We start from the raw sequence: 20,878 nt of genomic DNA on the forward strand, positions 1-20,878 counted from the left end.
AATGCCTTTCCCTTATTTCTGTGGTAGATGGCTGGTAAAAATATGGTAGAATTCTTTTTTTTTTTTTTTTGGCACCTGGCTGTAGAACTCTTTTTTAATATGGCAGAATCTTCTTCCCTTTATGGTGCTACTTCTGATGACATGTTTAGGAAAACTTTTGTCATCCTGTGTTTTAGTCTGTTTTGTGTGGCTATAACAGAAATACCTGATACTGGGGCCGGCCCGTGGCTCACTCAGGAGAGTGCGGTACTGATAACACCAAGGCCACGGCTTCGGATCCCTATTTAGGGATGGCCGGTTCGCTCACTGGCTGAGCATGGTACTTACAACACGAAGCCAAGGGTTAAGATCCCTTACCGGTCATCTTTTTAAAAAAAAAAAAAAAAAAAAAGAACCTGAGACTGGGTAATATATAAGGAAAAGAGGTTTATTTGGCTTACAATTCTGGGACAGCTGCATCTGGCATGGGCCTCAGACTGCTTCTTCTCATGGCGGAAAGTGGCAGGTAGCCAGTGGGTACAAGCAGATCCCATGGCAAGAGAGAGAGGAGGTGCCAGGGTCCTTTAAACAATCAGGTCTCGCGGGAACTAATAGAGTGAGAACTCACTCGCTACCCCTCCTCCCCCAGGGAGAGCATTCATGAAGGATCCGCCCCCATGACTCAATCAGTTTCCAACACTGCCACATTGGAGATCAAATTTCCACATGAGTTTTGGAGGGGACAACACATCCAAACTCCATCATCCTGATACTGTATAACTATTCTTCTGTTGTCTTCTGGTACTTTATAATTTGGGTTTTTACACACATAAGTTAAAGGGTTACATATACAATCTGCAGGCTCCTGTCCCAGATGGGTGAGCAGACTGCACACACAGGAGGCAATTTACCAGGAGGCTTCATGTGTGTGGTAAAGGGAAACTGGCAAAATGCCTCTTGCCCCACAAGGGGTTACTTGATTGATGGTGTTGTGATGATTCTCAAAATTAGAAGAAATACACAGGAGTTTCCTTTGGGCAGAATGTAAGTCTGTTGTGCAAACAGATGGGAGGAAGCATCCTGTTCCCCTGAAGTCAGGAGGGTTAATCTGTGACCCAGGGAGGAAAGAACCTTCCTGCCTTAGACATCACCCAGAGACCAGATGTGTTAACTCTCCTGGGGCTTCGTGCATGCATTCAGTATTGGAAAAGAAAGACCAGGGAAGGGGTCCTGGCAGTGCTAGGGGGCAGTAGAGAAGAGGGTGGGGTTTGGAGAGTCCTCATTGCGAGAGGGCCCTTGGGTGGAAACCAGAGCCCTTCAGAAGAGGGCAAGAAAGGAAGGGTCAGGTAGCGGGAGCAGGGGAGGCCAGTTACTGCTTCTCATCAACAAGCCTGTGTGGATGCCCTTCCTGCGAGGGCTGTGGAGTTGGCATTGAGGAGTACACTCTGGTGACTCAGAGTTCCAGCAAGAGAACAGCTCTGCCTGAGGGAGCCACACACTCACTGCTCCATCACTCCCCAGGAAGGGGGCAACATACATCAGCGTGCAGTGGAAGTATTTTGGGATGCTGTCTTACTGTGCAGTTAGGCAGGTTGTTCTCTGATTTTTTTTTTTAGCAGCTGGTTGGTATGGTGATCTAAACTCTTGACTTTGGTGTTATCAGTGCTACGCTCTAACCAACTGAGCTAAATCAGCCCCCTCTGATTTATTTCTTTAGCACATACTTGGTGCTTCCTGTGTGTCCAGTGCTTTATGATAATAACTAATGCTGTCCTCAGAACAACCCGTGAGGTTGGCACTGTCACTGCCCTCCCTTTGCCGGGAGGACACAGTGGCAGTCTGGGGCAGCCTGCCCATCTCAGAAGCGGGGCCCAGCTCACAACAGGTCTTGCGCACTTTACTACACTCTGAGCTTGGCGTTCACACATATCTTTCCAAGGATACCCCATTTGCCATTTTTTTGCTGTATCCTACACCGATTCAGATTACAAGGACTGGGACTAGACTCCTGTTGATAAATTGAGTTTCCCAATTTGGGTACAGGGGAGAAGTGAGGAACTGTAGGCCCATGCTGGAAAGGAGGTATACAGGCCTGGCCAACACTGGGCACGCCCTTACACTCTGACCCCTTCTGTGCACCTTCATCCTGCCACAGCCTTTCAGAGCACTCCTTTATGAAGAGGACACGCTTAAGCAGATGGAGTGCCTCTCCCAAGACCCAGGGCTGGCAAGCGGCCAAGTTGGAATTTGAGCCCAGGCCCTTCCTCCTCTGTCAATTTCCCGCCATGCCCAGCTGTCCAGTGCCTCCACCCACCCCAGCACATCCCTGGTCACCCTGGCCTCCACCACTTGCATGCACTTGTTTGAGGCTTCGTTTCCCCCTGTGCCTGCCACACTGATTCTCAGTTCTGCACATCATGTCCCATCAAAATGCATGATGGTACCGCTCCTTGGGTTAAAAATAGCCAATTATTTTGTCTAAAACTGATTATCAGTTCCTGCTACAGAGGTGGATGTTTCTGCTCTCAGGGTGTTCATAGTCCAGTTGAGCTGACAGACAGGAACCAGTGATTTCTACAGGAGATGTCACAGGTGTGGTCCAGGTGGCTGCAGGGTTTCCATGAAGCAGACTGCAGGAGTGACCAGGTGGGAACAGGGTGAGAGGCCCAGCAGGGCTGGTGGGATGGTCAGACAGCATCCCCCAGAGTCCTGGGGTCCTCAGCAGCAGGCTGCCTGCCTTGCTAGTAAGGAGTGAGGCACCAGACTGTTGATGCAGGCAGGGTCATAGCCCGGGCTTGCTTCCCATGCTTGCTTACTGGTTGTTGTGTGACTTAGGTAGCTGGTGGAGTTGGTGGGGTCAGGAACAGGAACAGGAAACAGAGGCCCATTGGGAAGGATCACCATAGTTGCAGTGGGAGATGGTGCAAGGATTTGAATTTTAGGGAATCAGAGGTGATTGGGGAGTGAAGGGGGGTTCCCAGGTTTCTGGCATGGGCACTTAGTGAGGGGAGATGATGATATCAAAAGGTTTTCTTGGTGTGTCACTGCTGGCTGCTCAGGCCGGGTCAGGCAATGCCTTTAAAATACACCATGTTCTAGGGGCAGGTCTGGATAAAAAGGGCATCCTTGGCCTCCCCTGATGGGGGAGCTCAGAGGACCTGTAAATGATTGATCAGTCTGAGGGAGGCTGCAGTCTGGTCTAAACCAGATACCAGTTGAGTTCTGACTGGGTGGACAGGCATACCCATGGCAACAGGAGGAAGCTAGACCATGCCCAAGGAAGAGCTTGTGGAGCCTGGGATACAGCAAAGGGCCATGTGATCTGAGCTGGTGTCAATCCTCACATCCATCTTCTTAGACAGGTGACTGGTTGTACTTGGGAAGTGGCCAAGTACTCCTTCAGCTGGTGCTAACATTACCCTGGAAGCTTTGGGATCTTCAATGGCCACTTCATAGGTCTCTACCCTTCTGTGAGCACATTGCTTATATTGGACAGGGCTGTGACAGGACAGCAGTGTAGAGGCCACACTTGTGAGCTGACACAGTTTGCTCCCTGTCCTCCCTTGGCTGGGCAAGCCGTCATCTTTACAACACAGACCTTCAGGCTTTCGTGTGTGGGGGTGAAGCTTGCTATAATATGTTGGTTCTCCCTTACTCCTCTGAAGCCATACTCTCTGCTCCACTTTGGGGGCTTTCTCCTTGTACCATAGTTTACCTTCATTTATGTTCATTTAGTGACAGTTTCTGGAAGAGTTTTGTTTTCAAGAGACAGAGACAGGAGTGGCTGTTCAGATCCAGCCGCTCAGGAAGGCATTCTGGGGATTGCAGCAAAGCCCAGCTCAGGGAGAGCAGAATGGGACTTTGGAGAGCAGCCTGTGCTGCTCCAAAGGTGGGACTGGGTCCTGACCACAATCTGACACAGTAAGCTCATTAGGTCCCAGAGGGAGGAAGGAGGGAGACCCAACCTAAGCCCAACTGTGAAATGTGCCCACATGTAGTTAGTGCCCAAGAACGGGTGCCTCTGAACAAACACTGAGCCAATGGAGAAGGAAGGGCAGGCCTCTGCCAAGGAAATGTGGGATATTAACAGAGAGCAGAGCTGCCTGGGTTCTTTCTTGCTTTGTCTTTTATTTTATGGAGCATGATCTTCAGACTAGAAACAGGAGCAAAACCCACAAAAATATGGTTTGCAGGAGTTCCAGTCAAGATGGCGGAATAGCGGTCCCCAGCATCACTCTCTCCCACAATCAACTGATTTATAACTATAAAAATGTAACAACAGCCAAAATGGAGCTGCTAGAGCACAGGGGACGAGGAGGAGAGACCTACGGAGTTCATGAAGGGGGAGAAGCCTCGATGAGAGAAGGAAAAAACTGCTCAGAGTGTTTCAGGCTGCAGCCGCTTTAAGGCTGGAACTGCCGGGCACATGGAGCAGGAGCTGGCAGAAGCAGCAGCTGTGCCCTTCAGATGGAGTTGCTTGGAGTCGGCAGGGGAGAAGAGAGCCTTAGTGGCCCCCAGGACAGCAAGACCACTAATAGGGCTCCCGTGGACCCACACAGAAGTGAGGAGCCAGAACAGATGAAAAAGGGGAGCTGTTCAGAGGCCAGTGAGTCATCGCAAGGGACCAGCACAGGGCCTGTCCCATGGGAAGTGTTTGGAGCACAGGCGGTGGGGGAGACGGGCCCACCAGGAAAACACTGGGATACAGCAAGGACAGCTGATCCGCCCCCCAGTCAGCACAAGACCACTCAGAGGAGAATAGTTGGGAATGCAGAATTGCATGGGGTACAGTTTGATGAAAAGATTCAGGCCCAGATCAGAGTTTCTGCACAGCGCAGGAGCCGGAAGTACCTATGAGATCAGCCATTAAACCCTGAGCTGCACAAAAAGTGGGGGAAACAGCAGCAAAGCAGCAATTTAGCTCAGTAACACAGCTCAAGTACTGGTTCCCACAGGAAGTTCCCCCATTTTCGAAGTAGCAAAGAACAAAAAATTAGTTCTGGCCCAGACACACTGCCAGTGCCTTGGGGCCCACCAGGGGACCTGAAGTGTGTAGCCAGGGATTGGACCCCACTCCCGCTCTGAGGTATACCACCAATGCCATGGGCCCCGCCCAGGGGCCCGGGCCTTGGAGCTGGGGACGGACACCCTGCCCACACCCAGGAACACCACTAGAGCCAAGGAGCATGCTAAAAATATCACCTCCCTGTGGGTGGCCCACCACAGCCACCACAGTAACCATGGCTGCCACGAAAGTGGCTAGACATCACAACTACCACGCAGATGGTCCACCAGCCACTGGAGTGCACTGACACAAGGAGAATCACTGGTAGAGACCAAAGAAAAGAATAGGATGTCTCTCTCCACAAAGCCCATTCCAGAGTGACAGAAGAAGCATCTGCTCTATAATATTGGGGGATCTGAACACACCTCTCAGCATATGACAGGTCATCTAGGCAACAAATCAACAGAATAACCATTACTCTTTTGGAGGGTGAGAAGAAATTTAGGGTTATCAGTGGTGGGAGGGGGGAGGGAGAGGGGGGTGGGGAGAGATTGGACAAGGGGCATAAAGAATAAGTACAATTTGTAACAATATACATACTAATAATATTGATTTGATCAACATATGTCAACATTGAATCCCAAAAATATAATCAATTATGATTCAATAAAAATAAATAAATAAATAAAGGTAAATAAATAAATAAATGTGGTTCACAGAGCTGAAAACAGTGCTCAGGGCATCTTTGTTTATTCTTCAGCTACCAAACCTGAGAGGGCTCTTGGGGCAGGCACCATGGAAGGGATGTGGGAGTGAGACAGCCTGGTGCTACCTCTCATCCCTGGCACCTGGCTGGAGGAGCACCCTCCCCTTCAGCTCTGACGTACTCACTGCCCCTTCCACAGCTCATGGCACAACTGGACATTTACCTGAATTCCGTTTCCTGTTGTTGAGGGAGTGTTCTAGCTTGTCAAGTTATGCCTGTTTCTGGCCTCCAGTGTGGTTGATGTTCTTCTGGCTCTGAGTTACTTACAGTTGGTACCCACACTGTCCAGGTCATCTGTGACATTGCCTTGGGCCAGGACTGGGCAGGGCTGGTCCTCCAGCACATCCCCTCACATCTGGCGCCACTTTGCCCTTGGCTCACCAAGCCCTTTTCTTCGACCTGGTCTTCCCACTACTTTGAAGGTATTGAACTAAGCCATGTTCTGGGTCTTGTCCCTGTGCATATGCCAGGAGTCTTTGCTGCAGTCAAGACACACAGCATCTGGGGCCTGCTAGTCTGCTGACCCTATCGAAAGTGGCCGCCAGTGGCTCAGGAGGACTGCTTATTAGGTGCCTGGTTTAGCCCACAGTGATTGCTGCTCTTGGGCACAGAGCCCCTCTGTGTAACCATCTCTCATCCACAGATTCTTCAGCACCCCTGTCTTCCTCTTTCTTCACACTGTGGCTCCTGGCTGCACCTGCCACCCCTCGCCCTCCCACTCTTTGTGGCAGGATTTGCCTCCCAGTCCCCTTTACACACTGCTGTCAGAAGGTGGGAAGAGGAACAGGTACGGTCTTGGGTAGGATGGGCACAGGTGAGGCAACCTTCTAAAAACAGGTCTGCTCTATCACTTCTCTTGTCAAAAATGTTTAGTGACTTCTTAGTGCCTGCCAGGTGATGTCTCAGCCTCCACATGTGGAACACTTGCCCCGCGCCAGCCTCAGCACATGCACTCCAGGTCCTCCCGGGCCAGCCTCCCAGCCTGCCTGTGCCTGTGTCTCTATTCCTCATGGGTTTTATCCTGAGTCTGATCCTGCACTGCTCATGGGCTGGTTCTTGAGTTATACTCCTGCATCACTCCTCTCATGTCTCTTGTGGCCCTAGTGACCTCTCCCCTCGTCTGCTGTTGGATGCGCTGTTGGCAGGAACTTGTTGCTGCCCCTTGCCTCAGTTCAGGCTTCAGGAAGCAGACAGAGAGATAGGAGCTCCAAACATGTTTGTTGAGTGAATTATCTAAGCAATGTGACAGGTCCGTGTCATTTTATTTTTCTTCTTACATTAGGACAAATTTAAATATCTCTTAGCGTTAAGCCTCCTTTCTGTGATTTCTTTAGGGGTCGCAAACGTGATGCTGCAGTCCCATGTGCACATTCTTCCAGTACCCTGGGACTGGTTGGTTTGTGTTTGGAGCGGTCGGAATGATTTCCAGCACCAGCTAGACAGGGCTTGTTTAATTCACTCAGAGATGAGGCCCAAGAGCCCTGACAGGCTTGTTCATTTATTTGTTTATCAGCAAGCCCAGTGCTGGGGAGACAGGCAGGGAGGAGGTCCATCGTAGGGGGACGAATGCAGGCTGTGAGCAGACCAGAGCATCCAGTCCCCTGGGGGACACAGGCCAGACCTTGGGGCCCAAGACTTATGTGCCACTTCCTTTCTATTTTTTTGTGTGGAAGCGTGTTCTATCACCATTCAAGGGGAGCTCAGGCCTAGCTGATGTTCACAGCTCTATCCCACGGAGCATCAGTGTAATGAAAAACCTTTAAAAGTATTCCATCTCTTTTATGTGTGTTGGCAAATGTGTTTTTAAATTATTTTTCATATTTATATGTTCTGTCTCCTATCCCCAGCTAGAAGTTATTGAAGTTGGGGCTTGTCTCTTTGGTCCCTTTAGGAGAAGTCCTTGCACTGGGGAGGGACTGAGAGATGACTTCGTGTGGCCCCTTAATTTTATAGAGGAGAAATCTGGACCTGGGGTCCCACCGTGCTCTTAATGTCAGAGTTGAGTAGGAATGTAGGCAACTCAGAGGGCAGGAAATAGAGGCCAGCCAGCGAGCTGGCCACCCCATGGTCTACTGCATACTGATTTTGTGCTGGATGTGAATGATCTCTAGGGGCTGGCCCCCTGTCTCCTCCTGCCCGGAGCTCCCTCTTTTGCTTCACGGTGACCACCATTCCTATTCCTTCCTTCTCATGGCCCTGCCTGACTACTCCCTTGCTCAGTTGCCTGTTGTTGTTCTGCTGAGCACCCCTCTCCTGGATCTCAGCCAGGCTGGTGTGCCAGGAACAGCACCTTGTCCACCCAGGGGCGGCTACTGGCCAGGGTCCCTGCAGCAATGGACTTGCTGGTGTGTGTAAATGTTTCTTCTTTTGTGTTTCAGTGAGGATGCCATGAGGAAAGCTGGTGTGGCCCACAGTAAATCTAGCAAGGACATGGAGAGCCATGTGTTCCTGAAGGCCAAGACCCGGGTAAGGCCCTGGTAGGTGGAGTTTCCCTGGCAGAGAGGCTCCTGGAGGGGAGCGTGGCCAACTCTGGGAAACTCCTGGGGAGTGGGGGCAGGGTGCTTGCTTACTGACTGTTCATGGGCATGGTCAGCTTTGCCTGCAGCACTCTGGGTACTCCTGTGTGTCCATGGTACAGGGCCAGCTTCCAGCCACAGACCTCACTGCCAGCACCTTTGCTCAGCCCCCATGAATCCTGCAGGGCACTCACTCAGGCCCCCAGTGCCCCTGTGGAAGAGAAGAATGCTGAGGGTAAAAACTGGCTCTGTCCCCAGCCTCAGCCCTCCTGAGCCCCACAGGGCCCTGACGTGTGGGATGAGAAGGGTTCCTGTCCCCTTTATTAAGTGAGGAAGGTGATGCTCATTGAGGTTGAGGCCTTGAACATCACAGGTGGAGTACGGAGAAGGATTTCTGCTGCCTGGGCTCTTGGGATTCATGTGACCACCTCCCTTCATACGTGTGTGCTCCCTGGGGCAAAGCCATTTTAGTAGAAGTGAAGCAAAATGATAGAAATGAAATGAAATTTAATGAAAATGAAAAAAACGTGTGTTTGTGAGCACACGTTTGTGCAAGGAAGAGCACCAAGAGCACACACACTGAGGTGGGGTGGGGGTGGGCTCTGAACTGTGGGTATCAGCATTTTCTTTTTTGGTGGCTGAACCCTTGACCTTGGTGTTATAAGGCTGCGCTCTAACCAACTGAGCTAACTAGTCAGCCCTTTTCCTTTTTTAAGAGTTTTATTGAGATCTAATTCATATACTACTGTGGATTTAATGTCCCCCCACAGCTCACTGAAGCTCAATCCCCATTGTAACTATGTTAAGAGGGTGGGAAATCGTATTATGGTAATCGAAAGGTGGGGCCTTTAAGAGATGGTTAGATTGTGAGGATTGTGCCTTCCATTCCTGGAGTAATGGGCTTGGTTCTGATGGCTTTAAAAGGACAGCAAGTGAGGAGTTAGCTCTCTCTTGCTCCCGTCACTCTCACCATGGGATACCTTGCATTGCTGTAGAGATACTACCAAGGCCCTAACCAGATGTGTTCCCAGCCTCTGAAACTGTAAGAAATAATTTCTTTTTCTATTTCTAATTTATATTTCAAATATTTCCATTATAAGCAACTATTGGTATGGGAAAAATACACAGTGTAGTGTTTTTCCCTTTTTTTCCCTCTATGCTCTTACTCAACAACAAGCAACAGACACAGAAGACTGACTTCTGTGTCCCAGTGTGTTGAGATTTCTCCCCACCAGCAAGCAAGCCAGCAGTTCTCCAGTAGACACCAGCTGGGTATCCTCTGAGTCAATTCAATTCTGGCACTATCTACCTGGAAATAGCATCAGATCCCACAGGTTGAGGGCTCTGTCCTTAAGACTGCCCCCCACTTCAGATGCCAGTAGCAAATCCAGGCCTCTATAACTTCTGACCAACCAGCTATGAATCGGGGTTCCCACAACCCTTCCTTGGGTTCGACTAGTTTGTTTGAGCAGCTCACAGAACCAGGGAAACACGTACTTAGGTTTATCAGTTTATTATAAAGAATATTACAAAGGATACAGATGAAGGGACACATAGGGCAAGGTATGTGAGAAGGGGTGTGGAGCTTCCATGTCCTTCCCAGGCATGCCATCCTCCAGGAACCTCCACATATCCGGAAGCTCTCTGAACCCAGGATTCTTGGGTTTTTGTGGAAGCTTTATTACATAGGCAAGACTTATTAAATCACTGGCTACTGGTGATCAACTTAGCCTTCAGCCCCTCTCCCCTACCTGGAAGATTGGGGGGTGGGACCAACCTTGGTCTTTCCTGTCCCGACCAGCCCCCTGTCCTGAAATTACCTAGGGGCTGTTAGCCATCATTAGCGTATAAAAAGACTTATCACCTTGGAGATTCTAAGGATTTTAGGAGTTGTATGTCAGGAGACTGGGATGAAGACCAAATATATGTTTTCACAATATGGCAGAGACAGAAATGGACTAATACATATACTTTACAATTCACCTGTTTAAGGTGAACAATTCAGTGGTCTTTAGGATATTCACAGTTTTGCAACCATCACCATAATCTAATTTTAGAACATTTTCTAAAAGAAGCAACATACCCATTAGCAGACACACCCCATTTTCCCTCATCCCTCAGCTCTTGGCAACCACTTATCTACATTATGTTGCTGTGGATTTGCCTGTTCTGAACTTTCCATATAAATACGGTCATACAATATATGTTTTTTGCAACATTCTTTTACTTGGCATAATATTTTCAGGGTTCATCCATGAAGCATGTTGTAGCATGTACTTTATTTCTTTTTGTTGTCGAATACATTCTCTTTATGGATTGATATATCACATTTTATATATCTATTAATTGATGGACATTTGGATTGTTTCTACTTTTTGGCTATTATGAATGGTGCTGCTAGAAACATTCACGTACAAGTTTTTGTGTGGACTTAGTTTCCATTTCTCTTGGGTATATACCTAGGGGTGGAATTGCTGGACCATATGGTAATTTTGTATTTCACCATTTGAGGAACTGCCAGACTGTTTTCCAAAGCGGCTTTACCATTTTAAATTCCCACCAGCAGTTTACAAGGCTCCAATTCCTCCCCATTCTCTTCAACACTCATTATTTATTGTCTTTTTTATTATAGCCATCATAATGGCTGTGAAGTGGTATCTCTTTGTGGTTTTGATTTGCGTTTGCCATTTCTAAAGATGTTGAGTACCTTTTGATGTGCAGATTCTTTGGAGAACTGTCTAAGTCCTTTGCCCCTTTTTTAATTGGGTTGTTGGTCTGTTTATTGTTGGGTTGTAATAGTTGTTCATGTACTTGGATATAAATCTTTTATTAGATATATTATTTGCAAATATTTTCAGGGATGGGGTGTCTTTATTGTTTTTGTTAGTTTGTATTTTCTTACAGTTGAAAGAACTTTGATAAGGGCTTATTAAACTATCTCAGGTTTTGAAATATAGACCTTATTGGTTCAGCATTGTTTGTTACCTATTAGTTTGTAACAAACCACCTGGAAACTTAGTGGCTTAAAGCAATGAGTTGTTATTTTTCCTGATTCTGTAGATCAGGAGTTGGGGCAGTTGGAATTGACTGGCTGGACCATTCTGCTGGTCTCACTGTGACATCTCATATGGCTGTTTTCAGCTGGCAGCCAGGGTGGGCTTAGAAGGTCCGTAAAAGCTTCAGTCACTGTAAGACCTGTGCTCCATGCACAAATCCCACACACACTTCAGGATGGCTCACCTCACAAAGACCGTGAGACAGAGACCGTTGCAATCAGGCAAGAGGAGTTTTATTCCAGCATGCTGGGTCACTGAGTCTCCTGGACAGAAGTGACCCCAAGTTTACAGCACAAACACCTTTTATACAGTTTTTCTTTTTTTTTTTTTTTTTTTTTTTTTTTTTAAAAGATGACTGGTAAGGGGATCTTAACCCTTGACTTGGTGTTGTCAGCACCACGCTCAGCCAGTGAGCGAACCGGCCATCCGTATATGGGATCCGAACCCAGGGCCTTGGTGTTATCAGCACCGCACTCTACCGAGTGAGCCACGGGCCGGCCCTATACAGTTTTTCTGAACAGATCTTTGTGACAGGATGAGTTGTTGGTTATCTGTGGCGCCTTTAGATTTATGGGTAGACTTTAGCAGGCTGGTACCCTGATAGATTTGTGGCGCCTTTAGATTTACAGGTGGGCTTTAGCAGGCTGGTACCCCGATAAGGAACAGTGCATTTCTCAGTTGTTTATCTTCCCCGGGGTCTGGCCAGGTGGCTTTTAGATAAGGAACTAGTCAGTTCCTGGAACTGGGTGGGGGTCATTCCCTTCCTGGAATGTTTAGTGTGCTCGGGCCTGCCTGACCTTTGTATGGCCCCTTAGAAGCTGCTTTACTTAAAATGTTTTTAGCAAGCATTTGTTTTTCTACAATTCCCCTACAATTTCCCCCCTTTTTCTTGTGTGTATTTCAATCATGAAATACTTGTTTCTTGTTGGTTTACTTCCTGATATTGTTGTCTTAACATCATAATCTGGACAGTACTAACACGTTGCCTTACAAAAGCTACTAAGTGATTTAAAATGCAGGGACCAAAGGTCAAAAGCAACATTAAAATAACTAATGGTCCTAGCAGAGTAGACACGAGGGTCGAGGGTCGAGGGTCGTGAGCCATGGGGAGGAGTTGAACCATGATTCAAACCATCCCTGATTTTGATCTCTTTCTCCTTTTCTTTTGGGTAAGCCTTCCCTAATTTTAGCCATGGAGTCTTTAACTACTCCTGAGTGATCAATGTAAAAACAACATTCTTCTTTTAATGCAGCGCAGAGCTCCCCCCTGCTGAAAGAACAAGAGATCTAACCCCCTTCTATTTTGCAAGACCACCTCAGAAAGAGAGGTGAGGGACTCTTGTAACTTAGTAATTGAATTTTCTATTTCTTTAATATCAGCATCTATGGCTGTCTGCAAACTTTGGTAATTCTGATGTTGAGTAACTAGAGCTGAGGCTCCTGTAGCTGCCCCAGCTGCTCCCAATCCTAAGCCTAAGAGGACAGAGAGCGTGACACTTAGGGGCTCTCTTTTAGTTCGGTAGTTTTCATTATTTTTATCCCAATATGATAATAGTTCTTCGTAAGGATGATAAACGAGCCGAGGTAGCAACTGAACCAGGATACAGAAATCCTGGGTTTCTTTTAGGACCTTTGAGCTTACGCAGGGTGTAATCCCTGTGGCGCAAGCCCACCATCCCCCCGGAGGGGGCAACAGATATGTGTCACCAGACCACTCAGTCAAGTTAAGTGTCTGATTGCACAGCTGGCTGTGTGAGGAGGGGATCTTTCCCACACATGTTCCTTGCCCTGTAACAGCTGACAGAGTGAGTTTGACCTGTCGTTGCTGCCAACGACAGTTAGAGACATCAGTTGCAGTTTTAATTTCATTTCTAAAGGCTATTTCTTCATAATATGGGGGAGCAACATCATAACAAAGCCAGCAGGAACGGGTAGCATTGGGGTTGGTACTATTTAAGACCTGAAAGGCTTCAGAGATTAAGTGGAATATCCCAGATTGTTTTTGAAGCCTAGGTTTAGAAGGTTTAGACATTTTCTTTGGTGCCCTGGCCTTTGACCTTCTAACGGGTGCTGAGGACTCTGGTGGGGTACCCGGGGGTGCTGAGGTAGTTTGTAGTTTGACCATTGTAGGCCCCACTGGGGCTAAATATTTATTTGGGTCCACAGCAGTATACTGGGTTTCTACTTTGAGCTTGATGGTAAACAACAGCCCATCATCATATCCTTCTCTATAGAACCTTAACCCCCATGTAAATCCCTTTTTCCATCCAATGGCCTTTTTTCCTGAATCCGTGAAGGACATTCGGAGGGGGTGGCACCATCTCCCCTAGCAGGGGCAGTTTTTTGGTAGTTTTGGTGGATATAATTAGCAGTTACCTTTATATAATCCCAGGATGACGATGGACTCCAATATGTGTCTCCCGTGGTTTCGCACCCCCAGCTTTTGCAGAAATAATCTGCTATCCCTCCACACTGGGAACTGAGTTTCCGGTCGCGGTGGAACCAAGGGCATACATAGAAGGTGAGAGCACTCAGCCGACTCCTCCTATAAGGGGCAGCACAACTTACCCCTGGCGATATCCCAAGTCGGCTCGGGGTGGCAGGGGGTTTATGGCTATCAAAGTATTCTAGTAAATCCCAATTAGGTGGGGGTCCTAAAGCTAGTTTACACACATCTGGAAATAAGTCAGGCCACCATCCTCCTATAGTTACCTTGGATTGACTCCAGATTGTATCTCCTACCCCATTTATAATACACCAAGTTAACTTTCTAGGGGCATGTGGGCTGGACGCTCCCCGGTTTAGGGAAAAGACCCCCAGGCACAGGAGGAATAGAAGGGCCCTCATCTTATAACACCTTAGGCGCCCGAACAATTTTAAGTCTTAAGGGGTGCTCCTTGGAGCTCTGGACTCTCCAGGCGGCGTCTCTCAGTCCTTGGTCCTCTGGTGATGCAGGTTTTATGTGCGAGGCGTGGATCTAAGCGGAGATTCCGTCTACCTTTACAGCCGTTGGGGTTGTTAAAAGCACTAGGTAAGGTCCTTTCCAGTGGGGCTCCAGGGTCTGAGAGTGATGCCGTCTCACATAGACTGTGTCTCCAACCTGGAACTGGTGAGAAACTTCGGGGGTCCCAGGCTCATAGGCGGCCACCAGCTGTGTCCAGACTTCTTTCTGCACCGCTTGTAGTCCTTTCAACCTGGCATATAAGTCACTGTTACTGTGGCAAGTGGGTTCATAGAGAATTTCAAAGGGGGTCAGGTTGAACCGGGAGGGGGTGTTCCTAGCTCTGAATAAGGCCAAGGGAAGGAGCATCACCCAGTCTACGCCAGTCTCCATGGTTAATTTAGTCAGGGTCTCTTTTAGAGTTCTGTTCATCCTTTCTACTTGCCCTGAACTCTGGGGTCTGTAGATACAATGTAATTTCCAATTGGCCCCTAGGTGTCTGGCCACTCCCTGACTTACCTTGGCAACAAAAGCAGGTCCATTGTCGGACCCGATTACCTTGGGCACCCTGAAGCGCAGGAAGATTTCTTCCAGGATTTTCTTGACCACGATGGTGGCTGTTTCTTGTTTTGCTGGGAATGCTTCCACCCATCCGGAGAAGGTGTCTATAAAAACTAGGAGATACTTGTAACCGTATCTGCCTGGCTTAACCTCTGTAAAATCTACTTCCCAATATACCCCTGGTCTGTCTCCCCTGAGTCTCTTGCCAGGTCCCGCCGTATTTTTGCAGATATTTACTTTTTGACAAGGTACACAGCTTTTAACTATCTGCTCGGCTAATTGTTTTAGCCCTATGATATGATATTCTGTCCTCAGGGCAGTCTGGGCCAATTTGTTTACTCCCAGATGAGTCCATTGGTGCATTTGTTTGATCACGGCGCGGGCTTGTTCTTGTGGCAAGATAGGCTTGCCTGACACTGCATGCCAATGCCCTTTTTCCTGATCAAAGTAGTTATTAGAGTCCCTTGAGATCACTGCTACGTCCTCAGTGCCCGGTACTGTCTCATTAGGCTCCCTAGTTTCCCTGACTACAGTGGCCAGAATTTTGTGAAAATTTTTTTCTTGGCGCTTTTCTCTCTATTTCTTTTTCTTCCTCTGACTCTCTATTATGATAAACCTTTTCAGCCACCTGCACTAATTCCCTCAATGACTTATCTTGTAACCCTTCAAGCTTCTGCAGTTTCTTTCTGATGTCTCTGCTAGACTGATCAATAAAAGCAACTGTCACAGTAGCTTTGTGCTCTTCACTACCAGGATCATATGGGGTAAACTGACGGAATGCCTCCATGAGTCTTTCCAGAAATGCTGATGGAGACTCATTGGGCCCCTGGATCACCTCTCTTACCTTAGTCAAATTGGTGGGGCGTTTTGCCACCCCTCGGAGACCTGCCATTAGAGCCTGGCGATAGACCTTTAGGTGCTCCCTACCGTCTGCTGAGTTGAAATCCCAGTTTGGTCTGATCAACGGGAATCCTGCATCTATAACATCAGGGAGGAGGGTGGGTCGCCCATCGGCTCCTGGAACATTCTTTCAAGCCCCCAGGAGGATCCGTTGTTTCTCCTCGGTGGTGAACAGGACCTGGAGGAGCTGCTGACAGGCATCCCAGATGGGCTGATGAGTAAAGAGAAGGGATTCTACAAGGTTAGTGAGACTTTGGGGGTTTTCAGAGAAAGGGGGATTTTGAGTTTTTCAGTTGTAAAGATCGGAAGAGGAGAAAGGCCAGTAATGTAAGGGCTGGTTGCCCTCTTCATCAGGAGGGCCATAAGCCCGCAGGGGGAAGATATGGATTGCCTCTGGGGAGGGCACTCATTTACTGCGTGTCCCTTGAGCAGGCCCTCCCTCAGATTCATTTTCTGGTGGGTCCTCCGGTGGATCTGACGGCCAGGCTGCCTGTGATCGGAGAGAAGGAGGATAGGGAGGGGGAGGAGGATCAGAAAGAAGACAGTTCGGGTCGGTGGACAGCAGGACCTCTGGTTTCTTTTTTATTTCTCGAAGAGCAAATACAGCCATTGGACCTGTTAAGGGAACAAAGGGATGGACCCACGGAGGAGGATCCGTGACTAGATCTTCCCAGACAATGATATAAGGTATCTGGTCTGGGTGACTTTCAGAACTGAAAATTTTCCTTTTTACTGCTGTAATCAATGGCGGAGAGAAGGAATCTTCAGCGGGCCAGCTGAGTTGGAAATCTGGCCACTCCGAAGAACACAGTGTGGCCCATTTATTCCTTCTAACCTGCACAGACAAATTATTAGCTCTGTCCTTTACATCAGTCCAGTATTTTAGAATCAGACTTAAAGGGGTTGAGACAATCTGCTCCATGTCGCCCCAGAAAATAGTCAGTCCCCACACACACGCAACCAGACAAACAAAAAACAAAACACTGACGTGCCCCTGCCACGGGCGCCACAACCAGATTATCAGAGAACTCGGGAGGGGTCTCCTTCTTAGAGATCTCCCATGGAGCCGAACTTGTTCGTCTCCCACAGAGGAATCTGGAGCGTCCTCCAGGATTCCTGTGGCCATGATGTGTCGGTACGTCTACCCGCCGCTATGACCACTACAGACCGATGGCTCCGCCTTGGAGCCTCAGAAAATCTGAAACCAGATTACAGTAAACAACAAGAAGACTCTTAGACAGACACAGCAGACAGACAGAGACAACCGCGGTACCTGCTGCTTGAGCAATCCTCCGTTCTCTAGTCTCTGGTCCCGGAGAGAGCGAGCTTCATCCTGGACGAGCCCCCAAAAATGTAAGACCTGTGCTCCATGCACAAATCCCACACACACTCCAGGATGGCTCACCTCACAAAGACCATGAGACAGAGACCGTTGCAATCAGGCAAGAGGAGTTTTATTCCAGCATGCTGGGGTCACTTAGTCTCCTGGACAGAAGTGACCCCGAGTTTATAGCACAAACACCTTTTATACAGTTTTTCTGAACAGATCTTTGTGACAGGATGAGTTGTTGGTTATCTGTGGCACCTTTAGATTTACAGGTGGGCTTTAGCAGGCTGGTACCCCGATAAGGAACAGTGCATTTCTCAGTCGTTTATCCTCCCCGGGGTCTGGCCAGGTGGCTTTTAGATAAGGAACTAGTCAGTTCCTGGAACCGGGTGGGGGTCATTCCCTTCCTGGAATGTTTAGTGTGCTCGGGCCTGCCTGACCTTTGTATGGCCCCTTAGAAGCTGCTTTACTTAAAATGTTTTTAGCAAGCATTTGTTACAAAACTGCGTATATTAAAGTTATATTTTTCTACAATTCCCCTACAATTTCCTACATCACATGGCTACACATCAGTTTTCCCTATGTGGCCTCCACATAGTGTCTATAGCAGTATAGCCCAGATGTCCTTACAGCATGGTGGCTGGCTTCCAAGAGGAGGAAGTGGAAACTCCCATTCCTCAGAGGTCCTGGAACATCACTCGGATATGGCACGTCCTAAGACAAGTGCAGATTCAAAGGAGGGGAAATCGCCTCCACCATTTTGATGTGAGCAGCAGCCTGTGATTATTTTTGTTTATATTTTCTTACAATTAAAAGGACTTTGGGCTGGCTGGTTAACTCAGTAGAGCATGGTGCTGATAACAACAAGGTCAAGTGTTTGGATCCCCTTATGGGCCAGCCACCAAAAAAATAAAAGAATTTTGATGAAGGCCTATTGAACTGACTATCTCAGCTTTTGAAATGTAGACCTTGTTGGGAAGCCAGTGATTATTAGGGGGGCATCTTGAAGGCTAGGTACTGCAGAGACCCTCCCAGCAGCTGAGGAATAAGCCTTTCATCCTGGAGGAGGCACCTAACAGCATGATAGTCCCTCGCCCTCACAGTTCACTCTGCCTTGTTCTCCGAAATACTGCAGCCCACATGCTGCGCTGTAATAATTTAAGTTCACTCTCTTTGATTAAGCTGATTATAAATCTCTAACTCCAGGAGGAGTCCCATACTAATTGGAAGAGAAGTATTTGTAACAGCTGGGTTGGAAATTTCCTATGTCGCTTTTAGAGAGATAGACATCTTGGGTACTGTTGTCTGATGCCCATCTTTGTACTTACTGCCCAAGCTTCACATGAGAGAGGATGCCAGTTAGTGCAGTGAGGGCCTTCCCAACAGCTGGAACCATGGGAACACTCTCCAGGTCAAGATGGAAGTGCGAGCACACTTCTTACCTGCTCCTGCTGCCTGAGACTCTATTAGAACAACTGAACAAATTTAAAAGGTAGGATCCCGGCGTTGGGTCAAGGATGGAAAGAGTGATTTCTCTGTTTCTGGACTCCAGGTGGGGCTGGGAGGACGTGGGTCATGGAGGAGGGGGATGACCTTCCTTCGGAATTCTGGCAAGCTTATGGGTCCAGAGATGCCCACCCTGAAGGAAACTGGGCACTCATGGGTACCTCTGGCTGTCTAGTGCATACCCCAAGGCAAGGAAAGCCAGGAATGCTCTTGTCTAGAGGAATTCACCAAATTGCCTGGAGTGGGCCCCTATCTAGTGTGGGTGTTAGCACCCCAAGTTAAAGCGCCCCCCCACCCGTCATTGGCTGGCTCCAGGTCTCACAGCTAGACCCCGTTTGCACACTCTGAATTGATGTCCCCTTGGAAGGCCCTGTTGAACTCATTTGATCCCCACTCAGCCTGCTGTAGTGGGTAGAGTACCACTCTTCCCAATTTACAGACAAGGAAACACAGGCGTACAGATGCTCATTGACTGACTCAGGATGTCCCTCTGCTGGTTAGAGGTAGAGCAGGGACACAAACCCTGGAGGTCTGGTGTCAGAGACCATACTCTTAGCCATGTCTCTTCCTGACTCTGATCTATCAAAGCAAAAGACACCCAAACACCCATTTTAATTCCTTAAGACCTTAATTCCTACAGGTGAGACTATTCCCTACCTAAAGGAAGCAGAGGGAAACAAAAATAGCTGTGGGTGATAGTGATAATGGCAACTCCAAACACTCCAACCAGCTTCCTGAAGGTGAATCCACTGAATGAGAAGGGGCCCTGGCACCTCTGTGTTGGCACCTATAGGGATAGTGTGGAGGGGTGCTTACTAGAGTTGGGTGTATTTCTGAACATTGGTTTACTTGGCCTTTTAAAATTAGCCTTATATGTTAAACACACACTACCTGTTTTGCACTTAACATAGTATTATGCAAAAGTAGTACATGTTTTTGGTTTGCAGTTTAGGAATGACTGGTAGAGAACTGAACCCTGACTGGGAGGCTAAGGTGAAACTTTGAGCACCACAACTGGGAAGCTACCTTGGGACTGATCAGAGAGGAGGCCCTGAGCTGAGCAACCAACCAGCTGGAATAAATAGGCAAGAACACAGTCTAGGAAAGATGGTCAGGTGGAACCGTGTTCCCTGCAGGTAGCAAAAGAAGGAGGATGCCAGTATGCATCTGATAAAAGGAGACACTTTCCTACCTTCAGCCTTTTTAAGGGACTTCACAAGCCCAAGGTCCAGCTGTTGACTGAATCTGAATACAGGTTCCGTTATTCCTGTTTTTATCAAGGACAGTTACTTACCCAAGAGTTCAGGCTTCAATTTTTAAAAAATTTTTAAGATTTTTTTTCTGGTGGCTGGCCAGTAGGGATATCCAAACCCTTGACCTTGATGTTGTAAGGTGGTGCTCTAAACAACTGAGCTAACCCGCCAACCTGAATTCAGGCTTCAAAAGCACTAAGTCTTAGAGCTGAGAAAAGCTCGATGTGTACATTAAAAGATGTGAATAGGCGAAAAGATTAGTGTTTTATTAACAACTATTGAGATCCACTAGAAAGGCCTGAGTTGTGCTGGGCACTGCTGGTTCAGAACAACGGTCCAGTGTCATTACTACCAGTAGGTGGTGCTCCTCTGCTCCGCTCTATCTAAATAGGCAACTGTCAGGACTCCTGCACTACCCTTAATAAACCATACTTGTTCATAGCCTAATTTTAAATTCTAATTGGTTTTCAGTAGCTATATTATGCATATATTGAGGCACTGAGAGAAGTACTTTACAAACACTCTCTAATCCTTGTGACATTTTCTCCAGTTTACCTGTGGAGAAACTAAGGTGCAGAGGAAGTCAAAGGAAGCATGGGAATTTTTTTTTTTCTTTTTTCTTTCTTTCTCTTTCTCTTTCTTTTTGTCAGTATTATTTTTAAATTTAAGCTGATCAAAGAGCCCATTGGCATTTACTTTATTATTCATTTTTTGGATGTCTAAAGTATTTTATGATGTATAAAATTTTAAAAAATTAAAATACGTGAATCACAATGTAATACATATCAAAAGTCTCAGGGAGGCAAGAACACTGGCTCTCGAGCACTCACTCTGGGATTTGATATATTTTTAGGGGTTTTTTTTGGCGGCTGACTGGTAAGGGGATATGAACTCTTGACCTTGGTGTTATTACCACCACTCTCTAATCAAGTCTGCTATGTTTTTTAATATATTAGAAAAACTTTCGAACAGACTATGCAGAAACTGACAAGGTGATCCTGAGGACTCAGAATAGCCAAAACAGTCTTGAAATAGAGCAAAGTTGGAGGACTCACATTTCCCAATTTC

General features: G+C 47.6%; 1 protein-coding gene across 5 annotated transcripts in view; it reads left to right on the top strand.

Annotated features, from left to right (window-relative positions):
* The window catches only part of MED15 (mediator complex subunit 15), a 76,116-nt gene that overhangs the window by 14,656 nt on the left and 40,582 nt on the right, over window positions 1–20,878 (top strand). For all 5 annotated transcript variants that reach the window (XM_063086103.1, XM_063086104.1, XM_063086105.1 and 2 more), the window contains exon 2: window positions 8,129–8,216. In XM_063086103.1, the coding sequence (XP_062942173.1) occupies window positions 8,129–8,216 (88 nt within the window). The remainder of the gene's footprint in view (window positions 1–8,128; window positions 8,217–20,878) is intronic.

Source organism: Cynocephalus volans, chromosome 2, assembly GCF_027409185.1.
Source record: "Cynocephalus volans isolate mCynVol1 chromosome 2, mCynVol1.pri, whole genome shotgun sequence".
NCBI lineage: Eukaryota > Metazoa > Chordata > Mammalia > Dermoptera > Cynocephalidae > Cynocephalus > Cynocephalus volans.